This window comes from Nycticebus coucang, chromosome 16 (genome assembly GCF_027406575.1).
Source record: "Nycticebus coucang isolate mNycCou1 chromosome 16, mNycCou1.pri, whole genome shotgun sequence".
NCBI lineage: Eukaryota > Metazoa > Chordata > Mammalia > Primates > Lorisidae > Nycticebus > Nycticebus coucang.
Window position 1 is genome coordinate 532,438 of NC_069795.1, and position 21,041 is coordinate 553,478.

General features: G+C 48.3%; 2 protein-coding genes across 2 annotated transcripts in view; one reads left to right on the forward strand and one right to left on the reverse strand.

Moving 5' to 3' along the window:
- MCM3AP (minichromosome maintenance complex component 3 associated protein) overlaps nt 1–20,596 on the forward strand; it is a 42,121-nt gene extending 21,525 nt beyond the window's left edge. Inside the window, exons 15-29 of the mRNA XM_053564664.1 lie at nt 156–287; nt 570–683; nt 2,003–2,155; nt 3,776–3,973; nt 5,687–5,755; nt 5,836–5,970; nt 8,190–8,343; nt 12,306–12,564; nt 12,835–12,932; nt 14,129–14,519; nt 15,327–15,578; nt 15,958–16,087; nt 18,003–18,206; nt 19,146–19,296; nt 20,305–20,596. Coding sequence (XP_053420639.1) covers nt 156–287; nt 570–683; nt 2,003–2,155; nt 3,776–3,973; nt 5,687–5,755; nt 5,836–5,970; nt 8,190–8,343; nt 12,306–12,564; nt 12,835–12,932; nt 14,129–14,519; nt 15,327–15,578; nt 15,958–16,087; nt 18,003–18,206; nt 19,146–19,296; nt 20,305–20,463 — 2,599 coding nt within the window. The 3' untranslated portion in view covers nt 20,464–20,596. The remainder of the gene's footprint in view (nt 1–155; nt 288–569; nt 684–2,002; nt 2,156–3,775; nt 3,974–5,686; nt 5,756–5,835; nt 5,971–8,189; nt 8,344–12,305; nt 12,565–12,834; nt 12,933–14,128; nt 14,520–15,326; nt 15,579–15,957; nt 16,088–18,002; nt 18,207–19,145; nt 19,297–20,304) is intronic.
- The window catches only part of COL6A2 (collagen type VI alpha 2 chain), a 137,267-nt gene that overhangs the window by 6,013 nt on the left and 110,213 nt on the right, over nt 1–21,041 (reverse strand). The window lies entirely within an intron of this gene.

A 21,041-nucleotide genomic window follows, 5' to 3' on the forward strand; every position in this document is an offset into this window, starting at 1 on the left:
CCTTTTGTGTCTGGCTTATTTCACTCAGCGAACATCTTCAAGGTTCAGCTGCATTGTCAGAATTTTATTCCTTTTATGGCTGAATAGTACTCTGTTGTGTATCTGTGTGCACACAGGCTTTTCTCTGGTTTTGCATGCTGTCCATTTTGCTCTAGAGTTTCAGATGCTGCTGTGGAGGATCTGTTAGCAGCCGCAACCACGGGCATCCTGAGGCATGTTGCAGCCGAAGAGGTGACTAAGGAAAGGGAGCGGCAAGAGGAAGAGCGACGGCGGGCTGAAGAGGAAAGGTGAACAGGCCGGGGCTATGTGCGGGTACAGAGACCTGGCCCGTCGTGCCCCTACCATTGTCCATGGTGCTGCTGTCAGACCCCTGTAAGGCCTACCCTGCATACTCACACACTTGGCCCTGGGGAGTGCGCAGGGTCCTCAGCCAGGCTGGGCAGGGAAGAAGGTTGTGTCCGGCAGGGGCTAAGGTGGGAGGATCATGTGAAGCCAGACATGGCTGCGTGGTCTGTCACTTACTTTTATACTTAAACATTGCTTTTGTGCGTTTTTTCTCTTACCTATAGGTTGAAACAAGAGAGAGAACTGGTATTAGCACAACTGAGCCAGGGCCTGGCTGCAGAACTGATGGGGCTTACAGTGACAGAGTGTGTAAGGGACGTCTGCACCCAGGAGTTGAAGTACGTGCAGAACTGGGATGCTTGGTTCAGCTCTGTCCCAAGCTATGTCCAGTGCTGAGGTCGGGCTACTAGAAATTTGTCTTCCTGCTTAGGTTACTTTGGTTTTGTGACTAAGTAAATTTAATATAGTCCTTTGTGTTCCCTTGGTTGATGTAATTTTATTTTATTTTAAATTTAATTTCTTTCTTTGTTTTTTTTTGAGACAGAGTCTCACTATGTCACCCTTGGTAGAGTGCCATGGTATTACAGCTCACAGCAACCTCCAACTCTTGGACTTAAGCGATTCTTTTGCCTCAGCCTCCCAAGTAGCTGGGACTACATGCGCCTGCCATAATGCCCAGCTATTTTTTGTTGCAGTTGTCAAATTGTTATTTTAGCTGGCCCAGGCAGGGTTCGAACCTGGCTGGTGCCGAAACCACTGCGCTACGGGCGCGGTGCTGGACCTCATTTCATTTCTTATTTCATTTTATTTCATGTCTCTGTTGCCCTGGGTAGAGTGCAGTGGCATCATCATGGCTCACAGCAGCCTCCAACTCTTGGGCTCATGTGATCCTTGTGCCTCAGTTTTCCTATTTTTAGTAGAGATGGGGTCTTTTGCTCAGGCTGGTCTCAAACTCATGAGCTCAAATGATCAACCCATGTTGGCCTCTCAGAATGCTGGGATTATAGTCATGAGCCACCACGCCTGGCCAATTGATAGAATTTTATTATAAAAACTTCTCTTTGAGATACTGCTTTGTCCCAGGGCCACCATTGTGTGACTATAGGTGCCCATGCTTGTTAGCCACTGCTACTTATTGTGTATTTGATGCACTTCTAATTGCAAATGTCAGATACCGATGAGAAGATTTTGCAGTTCTCTCAATAGTCATTTAAAAATTAAATTTCTAAGTAGGCAGACTGGTTTTCTGCCTGTGGTCCCAGCTGCTTGGGAGGCTAAGGTGGGAGGATCATGTGAAGCCAGACATTGGAGGCTGTGTTGTGCTATGATCATGCCTGTAAATGCCACTGGACTGCAGCCTGGATGACACCATGAGGCCTTGTCTCACCAGTAGATGTTAAACATTCTGTTTTGTTGAGATAAAGGTTTATTTATTGACTATTATATGGGTCTCTTTGGATCTTTAATCAGGAACCCGTACACTTTTGTTCTTTTCCCTCTTTTTTACCCAGTAAAGTAAAAATGAAATTGTATCAAGCTTCTCTTGCAGTGAAGCTGTAATTACATCTCGACACTAAGGGTACAGACTCCTGTGTTGCCAAAGCTTCTCTCTGTGGGCCCCGGGTGGTGCCTGCCACAGTGACTGCCCTGTTCCTAGGAATGCACTGGAGACAGACCAGAGGGTCCGCATGGCCCGTTGCTGTGAGGATGTCTGTGCCCACCTGGTGGACTTGTTTCTCCTGGAAGAAATTTTCCAGACTGCAAAGGAGACCCTCCAGGAGCTCCAGTGCTTCTGCAAGTATCTACAGCGGTGAGTCCTATGTTGTCACAGGAAGAATTCACACACAGGGAAGAGTCTGTTACCACAGTCAAAATGCACAAGCTGTCAGTTCCTTCGTTAGGGATTAGGAACAGTTTATAGCAATGAATCCCTCTAACAGACTCAACTCTGGATTGTTTATTCAGAATCCATCAAACACACACACACACACACACACACATATACATCTTCCTAAACAGTACAAAACAAAGTGAGTGAGGAAAGGCTTGGATTGGGGTGGCTGCTGTTCTGTATTTCAGTAAATTGTGTGACGTGCCTACTGTTTGCCCCTGTACTAGACACAGGGAGATAGCTGGGTACAGCCCTGTTCAGGCTGGATCTACTAATGCAGATGGTTTTCCAGAACATGAAATGAGGGGGAAAAAGCATTCATTAGGGAAACGTGTACAACACACAAATAGTGTATATTCAGACAGACGCAGTAGGACCTCTATAGCTGACCATGTCCTTACGCTGATTACCTCTTTACGTTGTCCTGATCTTCGCAGACCGACGTGCACCACATGCACAGTCAGTATAGCGGGTGACCACCTCCATATGCTGACCAGTGTGTCACAGTCCCTGGTGTGATCGATTTACAGAACTTCTGTATTATAGATTATTTGGGATTTGTATATAATAGTATAACTCTAAGAAAAGAAGAAAAATGATGATCAACTGCGCATAGTGATTCCTTCCAGGAATGTGAGGGGCATGGTCATGGCCAAGGCCTCTCAGTTGGGTGGAAGTATGTGGCATCTGACTTATCATTGATGTTTAAACTGGGCTATGGTTGTGTGATTCATGTATAGTAAAATTTAAAGTAAGTAATAATGTACTTGACAATTGCTATAGTATAAAAGGGAACACAGGCCAGGTGCAGTAGCTCATGCTTGTAACCCCAGCACTCTGAGAGGCCAAGGCAGGAGGATCCCTCGATGCCAGGAGTTAGAGCCTGGGTAACATAGTGAGACTCCATCTCTACAAACAATAAAAGGGAGTAAAGTGAGAAGTAAACACCCCCCGCCACCCAGCAGGCCCCTGTCCATTCCTTAGAAGCAGCAGCTGCCCAGGCACCAGCCATACACTGTTCTTTCTTGTGGTGGTGAACGCATGTGGAGCATGTCTCCTACTTTGTCTGAGCCTCTCTTGCTCCATCTGATACCAGGTGGACACCTGACTATGGCAGCATGACCAGCGCTCCCTGCCAGAAGTGACTTCCCTGGTTCCCACATGGCTTTCTCTCTTTAGCTGTGACAGTGCTGCCCGTGTCTGCTCACAGACACACACATACAGAGAGGTGTTCCTTCGTGGCGGTTGCTGGGTCAAGGGGTATTTGCGTCTTAAATTAGTGCCTGTGTTGTCAGACTGGCCTGCACAGACCAATGGCTAGTTCTTCATTGCTCACCACGCTCATTTGACATCATGCCTTCCCCTTGCCTGAGTCTTAATTCTGATTTGTTTCTCAGTTTGAAGACTTGCTGGAAAAGACCTAAACATAAAGATGACTAATGTGTTTCCTGAGTTATAGTGCTGGGGCGTGTTCATGTATTTGTCTTCGAGGGTGAACCCTGAAAATACACAGTGATGATATGTTGGTGTGTCCCCCAGGTGGAGGGAAGCCGTCACAGCCCGGAAGAAACTAAGGCGCCAGATGAGGGCTTTTCCTGCTGCGCCCTGCTGTGTGGACGTGAATGACCGCCTGAGGGCACTGGCACCCAGTGCAGAATGCCCCATTGCAAAAGAGAACCTGGTCAGGGGCCTCCTGGACCTGGGCCATGCTGGGAAAGTGGGCATCTCCTGCACCAGGTCAGCATTCAGCTATCTCTGCTTCCTCGGGGCCTCCTGTCCCACTGGGAGTGTCATGTGTGGAGGAGGATGGTGGTGTTAGGAAGGGAGGACAGGTGCAAGACTGCCCTATAAGGTTTCTTCATCGTGGGCATGAGGCTTCCCCTGTGGGAAGGTAGGGCTGTGATTTCAGAGGACTGTCACCTGAAACTTGGGTCCTGGTGTAGAATCTGGCTCAGAAACGACCTGCTCTCTTGGGCACCCAGTTGTGGTGCATTCCCCTTCCTCCTTCTCTGGAGAGTCAGGGTCTGCTGGGCCTGCATCGTGCCCACCATTCCCTCTGCTGCTCCTGTCACCTCCTTCCCAGGCCTCTCCCACTCTGTCTCCTTGAGGTCCTTTGGTGCAGCTCTCCCTGCCACTCCTGCGTGTCACTGGCTATTCTTTCTGGAAACTGTCCCTGTGGGTTTGTTTGACCCCATCAGATTCTGGGGGCTTCCATCTCTCCTTCTATAAATGAGTGGGTGATGGTAATGGGCCTGGCCTGTTGAGGGGTGTTCTCTGACCCCTGGCACTTTGGCATGGTGGCCTGGTTTTTGTCCTCCCTTTCCCTGTGCTCTCTTTCCCTCACACTGACAGCTCCCTTGGCATCTCCAGCCCTGGCCTTGTCCCTGCATTCCAAACTTGATTTCCAGTTCCCAGTCTAGCCTATAACCCTAAGCTGCCCCTTCGCTGCTCACAGATGCCACCTGTCCTGGGCTTTTGTCCCTCTTTCACACCCACCTCCACGCAGGCCCAGGCCCGGTCAGGTGTCTACCCCCACTGATGGTACTTCCCACTGGCTTTCCATAGTTTCCTCAGTGTCCCCTGACCTGTTGGGTTACTCACCTCTCTTGTTAACATCCCTATGCTGCCCCCTGGGTCTTTGTAGTATAAACTAAGCCCCTGACCCCGCTGCTGCCTATCCTCCCCAAATAGGATGGCTATCCTCTGTGCCGTGCCCAGGAGTCATGGTGCTGGCTCCTTGGTCCTTCAGGTCTTCTCACACATCACCTTCCTGACCACCTGAGCAGACGTAGCTCACAGCATAGCTCCTGCCCACCTGCATACTTGACCCGGGCCAGCACCCCTCTGTGCCGTGCCCTATGCTAGCAGATGCTGCTCTTTCTCCCCAGTGAAGGGTATGTTTGGGAGGGCAGGGCCTTGTCTGTTGTTGCTCAGTCTCCACAGCCAGCATAGCGTGGTCCTAGACTCCTGTTCATGGAGTTACAGGGCCCTCTGACTAGCCCATTTCTTTTTTTTTTTTTTTTTGAAACAGAATCTCACTGTGTCACTCTTGGTTGAGTGCTGTGGTGTCACAGCTCACAGCAACCTCCAGCTCTTAGGCTTAAGCGATTCTCTTGCCTCAGCCTCCCAAGTGACTGGGACTACAGGCGCCTGCCACAATGCCCAGTTATTTTTTGTTGCGGATGTCATTGTTGTTTAGCTGGCCTGGGCTGAGTTGAAACCTGCCACCCTCAGTGTGTGTGTTTGGTGCCATAACCACTGAGCTACAGGTGCCAAGCCTGACTAGCCCATTTCTTTACCATAAATAGTTTCTCTCAGTCTCTCAGTGTCCCCACTGGGAGATGTTTACTGGCCAATCACTTTCCACTCAGAAGCATTGGTGAATATTTGTGAAGCTCTCTGTGGACTTGAGCTGCTTCAGTGGGTGCAGTGTGGTCTCTGTCTCTACAGGTTAAGGCAGCTGAGAAACAGGGCGGCCCACCAGATGAAGGTCCAGCACCTCCATCGGCAACTGCTGAGGTGAGTCCGCCTTCACCTGTGTTGCCCTGTTCCTTCTCTGGGCTCGCACACCACTAACCTGCAGGGTCTGTCCCTTCCAGTGATGCGGCGTGGGCACCTCTGGACCTGCCATCCCTCGTGGCCAGGCACCTCCCAGGGAGGCGGAAGCGCGTGTTTTGGAAGCTGGTGCTGGTGTTGCCGGATGGAGAGGAGCAGTCCCCAGGCAGTCCTGGCAGGTCAGGGAGGGAGGCCCTCCATGGGGCTTGAATGCCAAGCAGAGGAGCCTATTCTCTCCCGTGTGGGTGGGAACTGTGAAGGGCAGGTGTATGTTTTAATGCTTGCTCTTAAAGCATTAAAAGTTGATACTTCAGATTGGATTTTTTTTTTTTTTTTTTTTTGGTTGAGACAGAGTTCCACCCTATGCCCTGAGCAGAGTGCAATGGTGTCATAGCTCACTGTAACCTCAGACCCGGGCTGTGGGCATCCCTCTGCCTCAGCCTTAGGAAGCTGCTGGGATTACAGGCGCTTGCCGTGGTGCCTGGCTGGGTTTTTCTTTCTTTCTTTTTCTTTTTTTTCTTAGGAGTTGGGGGTCTCACTCTCGCTCAGGCAAGTCTTAAACTCCTGAGCTAAAGCAATTCTCCATCCTCAGCCTCCCACACTGCTGTGATTACAGACATGAGCCCCTGCACCTGGCCTTTTCTTTTTATTTTTTATTTTCTTGAGATGGGGCCTTGCTCTCTCCCCTGGGCTGGGGTGCAGTGGTAACATTATAACTCAATGCATCCTGGAAGTCCTGGGCTCAAGCAATCCATCTTCCTCAGCCTCAGTGGAACTAGTACTTGTGTTTCTATTTTTTCTAGAGATGAGATCTCGCCATGTTGCCCAGGCTGATTTGATTTTTGCTTTTTATACTGTAAACTTGGCAATATATTTAGTCTGAAGCATTTCAAAGTTGATTGTTATTTAAAGTGTTAAGGTGGTTTGAGCCCATGTCATTTCCAGGGGTGTCCTTTTTCTTTTCTACCACACATTGGAAGAATAAGAGTTGTCTCAGGCTACACAGTAAGTACACAAACACTAATGAGCAAAAGAAAAAAGAACAGGTCCATGCATTTTTTTCTCACTATCCAGCACCACAGATGAACAAACAGTCCATAGAGACTGTTGACATGGCATTGTCTCCTATGAGACACATTCAGGCTAAGGAAAAAGAAAGAAAGTCAAGATGTTTATCTCATAGGACAGCTGAGCAACGAAGATAGTTGTATTATTTTAGAAGTATTTAAATCATGATTCATTTCTTTTTTTTTTAATTTTTAATTTCAGCTTGCTTGTTCATTCTTCGTTTGAAGTACTCTTTCTTTTTTGTTCATTTTCTTCTTCCTCTGGCGGTGCTCTTTCCCATTGCCTCCCCAGTAGCTGGGATTACAGACGCCCACCACAACGTCTGGCTGTTTTTTTGATGTTGTTAGTAGAGACGAAGTCTTACTCTGGCTCACTGCTGCTCATACTGGTCTCGAACCTCTGAGCTCAGACAATCCACCCGCTTCGGCCTCCCACAGCACTGGGACTACAGGCTATGATTCGTTTCTTAAAAGAGCTATCTTCCGATTTACTGAGTTCAGTTCATATATCACGTAGGAATTCTTAAAGTCTCAGGCATGAGAAATTTGATTCTATAAATAATTGTTTTAAACTCGAGATAATTTTCTGTAGCTCAAAATCGTTTTTTTCCCACATTGTCAAATAAGAGTATGTTTATTATAGAATGCTTTGACTCTGAGGTGTCCTCTTCTCCTACCCCATAGAGTTCCTACCTCCATTTTATTCATTCATTATTTATTTATTTCTGTGTGTGTATGTGTGTGGGTGTGTGTGTGTCACAAGTGGGATTTGAACCTCACCCTAGCTTCATTTTAAAATGACAGACTGTTCTTTCCAGGTCACCTTCAAAATAAGATTTGGTGTCTATGGGCCTAGATCTGTGTGATATTTTTCTGTTTTTCTCTGGAAATCTTTATAGTTCAAATTTAGAATTAGATTATTATTATTTTTTTTTTTTGGCCGGGGCAGGGTTTGAACCCGCCACCTCCGGCATATGGGACCAGCGCCCTACTGCTTGAGCCACAGGCGCCGCCCAATTTTTGTTTTTTTTTTGAGACAGTCTCACTATGTTGCCCTTGGTAGAGTGCCATGGTGTCACAGCTTACAGCAACCTCCAACTCTTGGGCTTAAGCAACTCTCTTGCCTCAGTCTCCCAAGTAGCTGGGACTACAGGCCCCACCACAATGCTGGGCTATTTTTTTTTTTTTGCAGTTGACATTGTTGCTTAGCTGGCCTGGGCTGGGTTTGAACCTGCCAGCCTCAGTGTATGTGGCTGGCGCCCTACCCACTGAGCTACAGGTGCCACCAAGAATTAGATTCTTCTTCCAGTATTATTTTCTTTTATCTACAGAATTCTAGCAAATTGGCTAAAGGTCAAGTTCATGGGGGATGATGGTGTGGCAGATGACACGTGCAGTGATGCTGGTGGGATTCAGACACTCGCACTGTTCAACACACTCAGTGGCAAAGGGGACCAGACCATTTCTGTTAACGTGTGCATTAAGGTGAGCAATAATCACTCTGTGTTACTTCTGTAATTTTATCACTGGAATCCTGTAAATGCCATTTATTCTCTGAAGTGGTTTTGAAAGGCTGTGGGAGGCTCAGAAGCCAGTGTTGTGCTCAGGCATCATCCTAGGACACTTGCTGGCATGAGGTGCCAGGTTCACAGAACAAGGCCTCAGAGTTACTCCCTCTGTGAGGACCTGGTGGGCCCTCAAAGCTATCCTGGAAAGTGTGCAGGTCACTTGCACTGTTCTCTGTGTAATTTAGAAGGCTTGAACTCCTCCACTTGAGGAGTTCTGGTATTTAGCCTCTGGTAATTAACTCAAGATGGATGAGAGACAGAGTTTCTCAAGAATGCCTGCCATCTTTGTTGAAACAGGCTCCTGACTCATCAGTCTTTACCAAAAGAATAACTGTTTTAGACCTGTGCAGCCTCACTGAGTGGGACCAGCTCGTGTTTAGGTCAGCATTGGGCATTTCAGTTTGGTCGCCTAAGTTCTAGATTACAAGCTCTAATTTTTATTCTATGCAATTTTTATTTTTTTCATATAATACTGTGCTTAATCAGCTCCCTGGGAAGTTTTTGTTTAACCCATTTGTGCTGGAGATAGAAATTTTTAATTTTCTACTATGATTTGTTAACAAACTGCCAGCGTGCCAATATCTGCAGTGGTGACTAATTCTGTGCACCACAAGATAACACAGACCTACAGGAGACAGACATGTGTGAAAGATCAGACCTTGATGGTGCCCTGGAGCAATAGGATAGAAATAACTTCCATAGCACTGCTGTTCCATGAACAAAACATGAGGCACGAGTAGGAGTCCATTTCCTCATTAGATGCAAACCTGTGTCAGTGAGTATAGCTTTTGGCCTGTGTGTTCAGAAGTGAGGCCAGGTGTGTCCTTCTCCACTTGCTTGGAAAACACCAGTGCAGGGCAGGGAGCATGGGCATCAACGCTGAGCACGTCTGGTGTCTATGGCTGTGTGCTGGCTAGCTCTGTGAACTCGGTTGTGGACTTGACCTTGCTTTCATAGTGCTCCAGAGGAAGGGCGCCTGCCTGGAGCAGGCCAGGGATCAGCTCTCTGCCTTGATGGCCTCTGTCCTGAGCCCCTCCTCCTCCCAATGGTCACCATCAAGGCCTCTGTATGTGGTGATCCAATTGTGTTCCCTTTGTCCTCAGTACTTTTTCAAATCTTAATTTGCTTATGGGGTTTTGTTTTTTTCATTTTTTTAAATACTATTTGTCGTACTTCTAAAAGCAATACACATACAAAACTTTAAAAACGCAAAATGTAATGGGAGTCAAGGTGAGACGAGTTGTCTGCCCTGCGTTTGGGGGAGCAGTGCCTGCTTGGAGCTTAGTCTTCACACTTCACCTACTGGAAGTCACTTTGTTGTTCCTCCTGCCTTTACTTTTAAGATTTGTAATAAAAGCGACATTCGTGTGTAGTTAAAAGGTCAAATAGCAGCCTCACATGATTTATAAGGGGTCCGATCTCTGTAGTGTTTCCAGATCACACACATATCACAACTGCTTCTCAGCTCAGCCATCCTTTGTTCTCTGCCAACATCTCATTAAATAAGTGTCAGTCACTTGCTGCTACATAGCACATCACCCCCAACACAGCAGCTCTGAATAATAATAATTTGTCATGTCCTGGTTTCTGTGGGTCAGGTGTCCAGCTGTCATTGTGGGATTCTCTGGTGCAGGGTCTCCCACAGGTGGAAACCAAATGCTAGTCTCACCTGAGGGCCTGACTGAGGAGGGTATGCTTCCAAGCTTGCTCTCCTGGGTGCCAGGACTCTCTGCCTTGCAGGCTGTGGCCTTCCACGGGTCCTGCTGTGTGGCCTCCACAGGGCAGTGTCATCTGTGTGTGCAAGAGGTGGTGAGCCCAGGGCAGTCAGAGGCTCTTCGTGAGCTGTCCCTGTTGTCTGATTCTTAGAAGCAGGTCACTAGGTCCAGTGGACAGGGCCTACCCAGAACAAATCCTGGGAGGTGAAACCATGGGGAACAAGACAGCTGCACAGTGCAGCACCCCCAGTGAGGAACATCCCCCCAGTCTTCCCATCTCCCATGGTGGCTGCACTGTCACTGTCACTCTATCACCTCAGTGAATGGAGAAGTAGAGTTGTTTAGAGACAGGGTCTCGCTCTGTTGCCCAGCTGCCTCAGACTCCTGGGCTCAAGACTCAGACTCCTGGGCTTAAGTAGTTTTACTGCCGCAGCCTCCCAAGTAGCTAGGATTCCTGGTGTGAGCTGCCATGCCCCTCCTGTATTCTGATGGTTCTGCACCTGCTGTCACCTCAAAACCAGCAGTGTTCTTTTTCTGACTATTTTTCGTAAAAAATAGTTGCCTTATTTTCTCACTTAAAAAATGTTCTGTGTATCTCTTTAATTTTTACCAGATGGACTTTGTCTATCTCAGTAGTTTCCCAGATGTTCTGTTCCCTCACCTGATCCATCCACATCCCCATTCTCCTGAGCCCCCAGCAGATGCCACCCTCTTGTCTCAGGCTGTAGTTGGCCTTGGGGTCTCTATCCACGTAGATGAGCCTTAGTGCCATGCTTTGAGCAGGGTCCTTGCTCCTCTGCTGCTCTATGACCTTGTGCCACCTGTTTAGGGTGCCCCTGCTAAGATGCTAAAATAAGTTGCCCATAGCCATAGCTTCTCATGGTGCCATTCTCAGCAGGCCTTGGTGATGTGAGTTTGTGCCTGCAGAGTAAGCGGACCATGGGCTGACAGGTGCCACATGCTGCCCAGTGTTGCCCCAGCAGGACCAGCGGCATTTCTCCTTTCTGTAGTCCCTGGTTTGATAGTCTGTGTTTTTCAGTTGCTTCCCATGGAAAGGTACCTGGTCGGGGAGCTTAATTAGTTCTTTTTTTTTTTTTTTCTGAAAATGAATTTATTTTATTCTCACATTATCTTCATAGTTTAGCTTTGTAAAACTAGGGTTAGAAAATTATTTTCCTTCTAGTTTTGCTCTCTTGTCACCTGGTGTCTTTGTCATCTGCTATGGCTGCTGAGACAGGGACATCTATTCCTTCTGTGTGGCCTTATGGTTCTCTCACGGGGTTTCGACACTCACTGTGGGGCTCTGTGCTGGTGCCCTGCACAGCGGGGGCTGGGTTTGGTGGGTCTTTCAGGCTGGGGGCTCTAGTTTCCCTTCTGGGACATTTTTGTGTCCCTGCAACACCTGCTTCCTTCTCTTGGTTCTGTTCTCTCATGAACACCCACTAGACAAATGTTGGACCTCATCAGTCAATCCGCTGAGCTCATTTTTTGTATCCTGTTTTCAGCCTTTGCAAACTGCATTCCGGGAAACTTCCTTGACTTCATTTTTTGAACGTGCTATGGAATTTTTATGCCTCATTTCCTCATCCTTATCTTTACTTTGACTTTTTCATAGCATCTCAATACTATTTTTTGATTCATCCTCTTTATCTTTCTGAGGAAATTGGTTTTTGGGCCAACTTTTCCTTATGTAATCCCAGTACTCTGGGAGGCCAAGGCAGGTAGATCCCTTGAGTCAGGTGTTCAAGACCAACCTGAGCAAGGGTGAGACCCTATCTCTACCAAAAATAGAAAAACTAGCTGGGTGTTGTGATGGGCGCTTGTAGTCCCAGCTGCTTGGAGTCTGAGGCAAGAGGATGGCTTAAGCCCAGGAGTCTGAGGTTGCTGTGAGCTGTGATGCAACAGCAGTCTACCCAGATACAGAGTGAGACTCTCTCTCAAAAAAAAGGAAAATGATCATAGTGCTGTGGTCAAACTGAACTTGTAGCCGGAGGCTAGGTTATGTGTTCACCTGGTTGTTTCTACCACTGATTCATGGCTCCTGGAGGGAGGGCCAGCCCTGCTGTGTCCTTGGAGGGCAGTCCAGCTGCACTCACTGTGGGGCAGACAGTTTGCTGCTGCCCTGTGTGCCATGTGTCTACCCTGATGGTCAGTGCTATTGCAGGTGGCCCATGGTGCCCTCAGTGATGGTGCCCTTGATACAGTGGAGACGCAGAAGGACCTGCTGGGAGCCAGTGGACTGGTGCTGCTGCTGCCCCCCAAAGTGAGGAGTGAGGACATGGCGGAGGAGGACGTGTACTGGCTGTCAGCCTTGCTGCAGCTCAAACAGCTCTTGCAGGCCAAGCCCTTTCAGCCTGCACTGCCCCTGGCAGTTCTCGTGCCCAGCTCGGGAGGCGACACCGCTGAGAAGGAAGTGGAGGATGGTTTGTGACAAAAGTCTAGTTTACGCACAGTGCTGTTTAGTGATGGGTGGAGCCACCAAGCGCGGGGTCTTGGGCCAGGAACCCCCATGTTGACTGCCCAGTGTAGGGCGGGGGGTAGTGCCATGAGATGCCTTAGCATGCATGCTGACCCAGAGCAAGCACACATGACCTTCTCTGCTTCTCTCTCTTTTTTTTTATTTTATTTTATTTTTTTTATTGTTAAATCATAGCTGTGTATATTAGTGCAGTTGTTCTCTGCTTCTCTTAAAGGTCTGATGCTGCAGGATTTGGTTTCAGCTAAACTGATTTCAGATTACACTATTATTGAGATCCCTGACTGTATTAATGATCTACAAGGCACAACTAAGGTAAGGGCTCATGGTTTTTAAAGGTCTGTCAAGATTCTTTGTTTTTTCCTTCCTTTATTTTATCTTGAATTTAGTGTATATTAGTGTCTATGAATTTTTTTAATTTTTAATTTTTATGAAAGTTTTGGATGGGGTCTTGCTATGTTGTCCAGGCTGCATTGCAGTGGCTATTCACAGGTGTGGTCACAGCTCACAGCAACCTTAAGCTCCTGGGCTCAAATGATCCTCCTACCTCAGCCTCCTGAGTAGCTGAGACTACAGGTGCCTACCACTGTGCCTTGTGGCAGTTTTGTTTTATACAGATAACTTTCTAAAATTATAATCAGAATTCAAAACAAAAGATAAAATTTATCCATAGATGTGCTATCTGCAAATTATATTATGTAAAGCTTTTTAGTGTTTTTGTTTTTATTAATTTAAAATACAGCCATTCATGTCTTACATTTGAAGATATAGAAAAAATAGAAATTGAAAAATAGAAAAAATAGAAATTTTTAGGGTGGTTATCTTTGAGATTTGTAAAGAAATAATGTGGCTTTGCACCTATAGCTCAAGCCGCTAAGGTGCCAGCCACATACACCCAAGCTGGTGGGTTCAAATTGTCACAACAATGACAACTATAACTAAAAAATAGCAGGGCGTTGTGGCAGGTACCTGTAGTCCCAGCTACTTGGGAGGCTGAGGCAAGAGAATTGCTTAAGCCCAGGAGTTGGAGGTTGCTGTGAGCTATGATGTCATGGCACTCTACTCAGGGTGACAGCTTGAGGCTCTGTCTCAAAAAAAAAAAAAGAAAGATTGTTCTCTGAGATTTCCTTAAAAAAGGAAGTCTGTGCTGATAATTACATTTAGGGAAAGAGATGGCAGGAACTAAAATCAGAGTAACTAACCTAAAGAAGCTAACTACAGGTTTGATAGTAGCCTGGTGTGTAGCGATGTTACCAGTCCTCCCAAGGATGAGAATGCACGGCTTTCATGTTTGCGTGGCGAGGGCATGTGCAGGACTTGTCCCATGGGTGAGCCTGTGGCCCGCAACCCAGGGGCCCAGTGGGAGTTGGGCGACTACTGGGCTCAAGTGCAGAACAAGCCCCTGCTCTCTTCCTGCCATGGCCAAGAGCCTGGCGCTCTGCTGGCTCAGGAAGAGTGTGGGAAAGTGTGAAACCCTCAGCCAGGTCTCTTCTGACTCTCTTTGCTCTTAGGTTTCACAGGCAGTTCAGTGGCTGGTCTCCCGCTGTCCCCGTGCCCTCGATCTTTGCTGCCAGACACTAATTCAGTATGTGGAAGACGGGCTTGGCCGTGAATTCAGTGGCCGTTTTTTCCACGACAGAAAAGAGCGGCGTCTAGGTGGCCTGGCCGCACAGGAGCCGGGCGCCGTCATCGAGCTGTTCAACAGTGTGCTGCGGTTCCTAGCCTCTGTGGTGTCCTCCCAGCAGCTGTGTGACCTCTCCTGGCCTGTCCCTGAGTTTGCTGAGGCCGCGGGCAGCCGTCTGCTTCCTCACCTGCACTGGAACACCCCTGAGCACCTCGCTTGGTTGAAGCAGGCCGTACTGGGGTTCCAGCTCCCACAGATGGACCTTCCACCCCCAGGGGGTGCGTATGTCTAGGAGGAGCAGTGGGCGGGTCTGGCAGATGTTGGGCGCTGGTGTGCAGGTCGTGCCTACCCACCACGCACCTGTTTGTGCTTGTGCCTGTGCAGTGTAGGCCAGTGTCTAGGACACAGCTGTCCCTGAGCGCTGCTGGGCAAGGCTAGCCCTAAATCCTGCCTGCCCTACAAGGGCCCTCTTTCTGGAACACATAGGCTTGAGGAGAGCATGGGGCCACATGGCCCTGTATCTGAGCCAGTGTCTCTGCTGGGGCCACGGCACCCAGTGCTGATTTAGTACCAGGCTCTTGGTCAGAGAAACTTCTGGTCTGGCCCTGGCTATGGCTGCCTGAGGCCTCCAGGCTGTTTCGATGCAGACTTTCCAGCCCAGCACAGCATGGGCTGCAGGGGGCTGCACTTAGGGCCTTGGCACATCCTTAGGCCCTATCTGGGTTGTGAGGTGTGGTCTTCAGTAGGTCTAATTGATGCTTATTACTGAAGGGGCCCAGAGAGGAGCAAATGGGCTAGAGCCCTCCTACCTTAATTGAGTTGGGGTCCCTGAAAGCAGCTTAGACACTTTGACCAAGTTCTCCTGGGTACTGCCATAGGCCGGGGCTATGGGCTTCTGGGGGGGCTCTACTGCCGACACCTCCAGGTGACTGCTGCCCTGGCCTGGGCATGAGCCACCCTCTCCCTCCGCGGCTGGGATCTGAAAGCTGACTTCTCAGCTACACAGCTGCCTTCTCCTGAGAAACTACAGAAAGTTCAGAACATTCCATGTGGATTCTTACCTGCCCTTGGTGCTGTCTCTCTAGCCCCCTGGCTGCCTGTGTGCTCCATGGTCGTGCAGTATGCCGCCCAGATCCCCAGTTCACGCCAGACGCGGCCTGTGCTGCAGTCCCAAGTAGAGAGCCTGCTCCGCAGGACCTACCGCAGATGGAAGGGCAGGAACCCCAGCCTGGGCGCAGGGCCCGCGGTCTCTGAGGTCCCATGGGACGACATCATCGCCTTGTGTGTCAACCACAGGTTGCGAGACTGGACACCCCCCCGGCTGCCCATCACATCAGGTGAGCTCAGTGGTATGGCCAGCACCTCCATCCCGCTTCTGTTTCTGCAGAGGAGGGTGTTTACGTTTTTCCCCCGGGTCACAACCCCTCTCTTACTGACTTTCAGGAGGCTGCAGGGCAGCCCCAGGCTGGTATTCAGGGAGCTTCTATGGCTCTGAGTGGTCATCCTGACTCTGCTGTAGTCAGGTCAGAAGCCTGTCCTGACATTGAGCAGCACGGGGACACTTGGAGGGTACTTGACTGGAGTGTGGAGGTCATAGAAGTGTCTGACTTTCAATTAACTACAAAGGCTTGTCTTTAAATCAGTGAATTTTAGCAAATGTCAAGTAGTCACCTATTGCTCTTTTAATATTCTTTTTATCTTTTCATGTTTTTTCAGAGGCACTGAGTAAAGATGGTCAGATATGTGTATATTTTTTTAAAAATGATCTGAAGAAATATGACGTTCCTTTGTCATGGGAACAAGCCAGGTTGCAGACACAGAAGGAGCTACAGCTGAGTCAGGGGCGGTGAGATCTGTGTGTGTGCGTGTTTGTGCTGTTCTAAACTGCACTGTTTTCTTCCAAAGCAGAAGAAAATGTCTTATGCGTGGAATCCAGCCCACCCTGGGGAGACTGATACACCTTGAGGAACAGATCACTCCCATGTGTAGAAACTATTGTAAAGCAGAGAGAAGTCACAAGCATCTTACTCATCAGATGAACCTGTCCTTGAAGTCATTCCTCACTGGGAAAGGGCAGAGACATCTCACACCCTGGGTCAAAAATACCAAGTAAAATGTTAGCATGTGCAGTCTAGCTCACGAGTGGGCAGAAATCTATTAGTATAATTTGCTGCCATACTTGGAAAGCGTGATGATGTCAGTAGAATTGAAATACATTGCTTAAAATTTATATCCATTATTGATAAAATTTCTTATCAAGCTTGAGTAAGAAGGGGGTGCCAGCCCCATATGCTGGAGGTGGTGGGTTCAGACCTGGCCCCGGCCAAAAAAAAAAGAAAAATTTCTTAACTTGATAAGGCTACTTACCATAAAACTGCTAAAAAAGAAGTCATACTTGGTAGCTTATGCGAAACACCAAAGTCAGGGCCTGTGGTCCTGTTGTCCGCCATCATCTTGGCAGTCCTAGCCAGTGTAGGCGTGGGATAGATGGGCACAAATACCTGAAAGGAGGGAAAAACAGTCTTCTCCAGACGGTACAGTTGTCAATTCAAGAAAATTAACAGTCAAGCTTCGAGAACCTTTCAGAGTTGATCAGGGTTCTCAGGCAGACCCATAGTATACACAGCAGTGGCTTCAATGCATGGCGGGAGCAGCTGTAGCTCTTAGGCACCGCGTGTATGGGAGAGGGGACCAGGGGCCCAGACCTCGTGGCAGACAGACCCCATGCTGTAGAGATGTCAGTTCTCTTACCATGAAGTCCAGGCATTTCTGATCAAAGCCCAAAACAACTTTTTCCCTTGGGATTGACAAGTTAATTCTAAAATTCATCAGGATAAGAAAATGTGCAGGAAAAAACAAATGTAGCAGTGGATGAGAAAACTAAGTGAAGTTCACACAGGCCTGGTCAGAGTAAAGCCACGATCTTTTTTTTTGTTGTTGTTGTTGAGACAGAGTCTATCACCCTGGGTAGAGTGCCAGGGTGTTTTAGTTCATAGCTACCTCAAACTCTTGGGCTTAAGTGATCCTCTTGCTTCAGCCTCCCAAGTGGCTGGGACTACAGTTGCCTGCCACAATGCCCAGCTATTTTTAGTAGTATTTTAGTCTTGCTCTTGCTCAGCTGATTTGAACTCCTGAGCTCAGACAATCTTTCCACCTCAATCTCCCAGAGTGCTAGGATTACAGACATGAGCCACTGTGCTCTGCCTAAAGCCACAGTCTTAAGACCAGGGGTCATACAGGTAATGGGTCAACACAGAGTTGTGAAATGGAACTGGACGTATCACACCAAGGCAGTGGGGAAGGACTGGTAGCAGTGTATTCAGAGAAGAGTGTAGGTGTCCTGCCTCCCACGTTGAGATGCTCTCCAGATACTTGAAGGGCTTAATACAAAGGCTGAATAAGGTCCTTGCCCGTATTAGGGAAAGTGGGAGGATCTGTTTGTTGCCTGGGGTAGGAAAAAAGACACATAGCAAGAAGCTCCCAGAGCAGAAGCTTCTGGAGAAACAGACAAGTCTCTCTCAGCTGCTGTGTTTCGGGGTTGCCACCCGGCGCGGGGATTGGAGGGAGGTCTGGGGGGAGGCATGGGGCAGGCATGGAGCTGGGAGGTGCATGGTCTATCCTGGCAGTGCATACGGGCCTGGGGCACATGTGTTCTTACATGTGAATGCACATGTGTGGCTCTTTGTCTACATGCCTTACTTGAAGCTGTAAGAATCCTTCCTCTTTCCTAACCATAAACATTTCAAACCATATACTTGCAGTTTGGGGGTAAAGCCTTTTCATCCTGCAAACAATCTTCCTGCCCCATTGCCTCACTCACACCGTAAAGGAACAAGGAACACAGAGCATGACCATGGGCGGAGAGTGCCCAGCACAGAGGAACTGCTACGAGGCACCTCCGCTGAGGAGCTCCTGGCACAATGTCTGTCCAGCAGGCTGCTCCTGGAGAAGGAGGAGAATAGGAGGTCAGGCCGCCTGGGTCCTGCTTGGGGAGGGGCTGCTCAGAGGGGCGGGTGGACAGCCTTGAGGGTAGTAGTTGCGTGTGAGCAGAGCATGGGAGTGCCTTGGAGAACATGTTTTTTACTGTTTATCTTTGAAGTCAGTTTCATTTCTTGTTTATTTACTAGTGTAAAGGAAGTACGATGGTTGGTGTGGGGCAGTACAGGTGACTACCACACCTTGCCTTGGGGAGCAAGGGCCATGAGCGGGGTTGACCCTCCCAGGAGCACCTTCCCTGGTGCTCACCTCCTGGCCCTGTTCACAGTCTACTGAGAAATGAAACCAGGGGGAAGGCAGTGTCCACAGGTACCCTCCTCAAACCCAAATAAATCAAATAGACTGGATGCCAAACAAGAGAATTACAGATGATGTTAAGTAACACAGAGAAAGAGTTGGTTTGGGATTAATGCCACCTTTTTTATTCAATATTAATTGGATTTGTAAATTAAAGGGAAGGTGCTACTTTTTTTTTTTTTTTGCAGCAGAGTCTTACTCTGCCACCCTGGAAAGAGGACTGTGGCATCACAGCTCACAGCAACCTCAAATGCTTGGGTTCAAGTGATCCTTTTGCCTCAGCCTCCCAAGTTGCTAGGACTACAGACACCTGCCACAACACCCAGCTATTTTTTAGAAGTGGGGGGTCTCGCCCTTGCTCAGGCTGGTCTTGAACTCATAAGTTCAAGCAATTCACCTACCTCGGCCTCCCAAGTACTGGGATTTACAGGTATGAGCCACTGCGCCCAGCCAAGATACTACATTTTTAAGGAGTATTTTCTACTTCTCATTTGTCATAATTTAGTTCTGTCCTTAGTAAAAAGCAGAATGTATGTAAAGAAAAGGGATATGACTGTGAACTTTGTTCCTGGTGCTCTCGTGACTGAACCCATGACCACATCTTGTTTCAGGTTTGAGGCCCGACTTCAGCAGTGGTTGTCTGAGGGCTCGGGTGTACTCCCAGAGGCAGTTCCCCTGCCCCTCTACCTCCCTCAGACTCTAGTGTCTCTTCCTCAGACTCTGGAGCCTGTGATGCAGACACCCATGGCTGCTGGCCAGCAGGTGAGGAGGAAAGCCTGCGTTTGGCGTAGACATTAGATCTAAGACTAAGGGAATGGTGGATAAAGTGGTATGTGCTTACCATGGTCACCTAAGTGGTATGTGGTTATGATAACCAATAAGTTACCAGCTTCAGTTAGGCCTTTTCTTAAACTTAATATGTCATTGTGATAGAGACCCAATTCTCAGTTTCTGCTTGTGAAATAATGATGAACGGAATTGAAACAGTCTCTGATGAGTAAGACCTATGACTGTAAGGGCCTGGCCAGAACAGCAGCTTCTGTTTGTGGAGCACACACTTCTCAGCTGTGGTATCATCCAGACTTTCTGGGATTGACTTTTCCTCAGTAAAGTGAATGAATGAGGAAAGTAAGCTCAAGAAGGCAAGAGCCTCTCCCAGGAGCGCTCAGCAGGCCGTAGTAGAGTTGCTTGTGAAAGCCAGATCCGACTGGCTCCACAGTCCTGCTCCCTTTCTTCTTCCTTCAGCGATTAAGGGAACAAAACCCAGAGCTATGAGCATTGACATGTGGCCGGACAGATTGGGAAAGCCCTTCTGGAGGGAGGAGAGCGAGAGAGCTGTTGGCAGTTGGTGTGGAAAGAGGGGATAAATTTGAGCAATATACAGAAAGAAGTATTTTACTTGGCACTGGTGCCTATCAGCTTGGCAAACACCAATTCTGCCCTAAGGAAATGACTAGATATTCACAAAAGTTAATGTAAAAATGTCCACTCTAGCATTAATTATGCTGCCTAAGGGAGGAAACAGCCTAAATGTCCAAAGATGGGAGTGTGGTTAGGTAACCACAGCACATTCATGTGGTGGAACAGTTTGCAGCCTCTGACAGTGATTTCTATAAAAATGTCACTGGAAGTCGTTCATGGTATACGCAGAGCAGCAGCCAGTGTGCTGGTGGTCCTGGCTGCCTGCGCTGGAACAGGCCAAGGGCACTGTGTGGTCCAGGTTGGTGCCTTCACAGAGGACAGGTCTTGGTTTTCTTTTTATTTAAACAGAGTGAAAGGACAGGCGGACAGCTGCAGCTGGCAGCAGCAACGGGCACGTCTCTGACTGAACGGCTAAAGCACCTGGAAAAGCTGATCCAGAGCTCGAGGGATGAGGAAGTGGCTTCTGCACTTCACCTCTCTGCACTGCTGGACATGGTGGACATCTGAGTGGCCTGGCCTGAGGGGAGGGATCTGTCCAGAAGAGTTTCTGCTTTTATTCAAAATAATGTTATTCTCAGATGCTTGATGCACTGTTGAAAATGTGATTATTAATCATGCAAATAAACCATTCTAATGTCTGGTGAGGTCTTTCCCAGTTTCAGAATGAAAAGCTTCACTGTGTGGAGTCTTCAGCATTCTCACCTGTCTTGTACTCAGACCACTGCTCACCAGACAGGCTGGGAGTGTGCAGCTTACGCTTTTTGTGTGTGACAGGTGATTCATCCTCTAGGTAAGGAGGCTCACACCTGTGATCCTAGCACTTTGGGAGGCTGAAGTGCGAGGATCACTTGAGCCCAGGAGTTTCAGGCTGCAATGAGCTGTGATGAGGCCATTGCACTCTACCCTGGGTGATAGAGTGAGACCCTTTGTCTCCAAACAAGAAAAAGTACTTCTTTCTGTATATTGCTCAAATTTATCCCCTCTTTCCACACCAACTGCCAATAAGCTAAGGCTCACACCCTTCGGCATCACCTGGACACCTGCAGCAGCCACTCCAGGATTCCTGCTTGATCTTGTTTGAACTC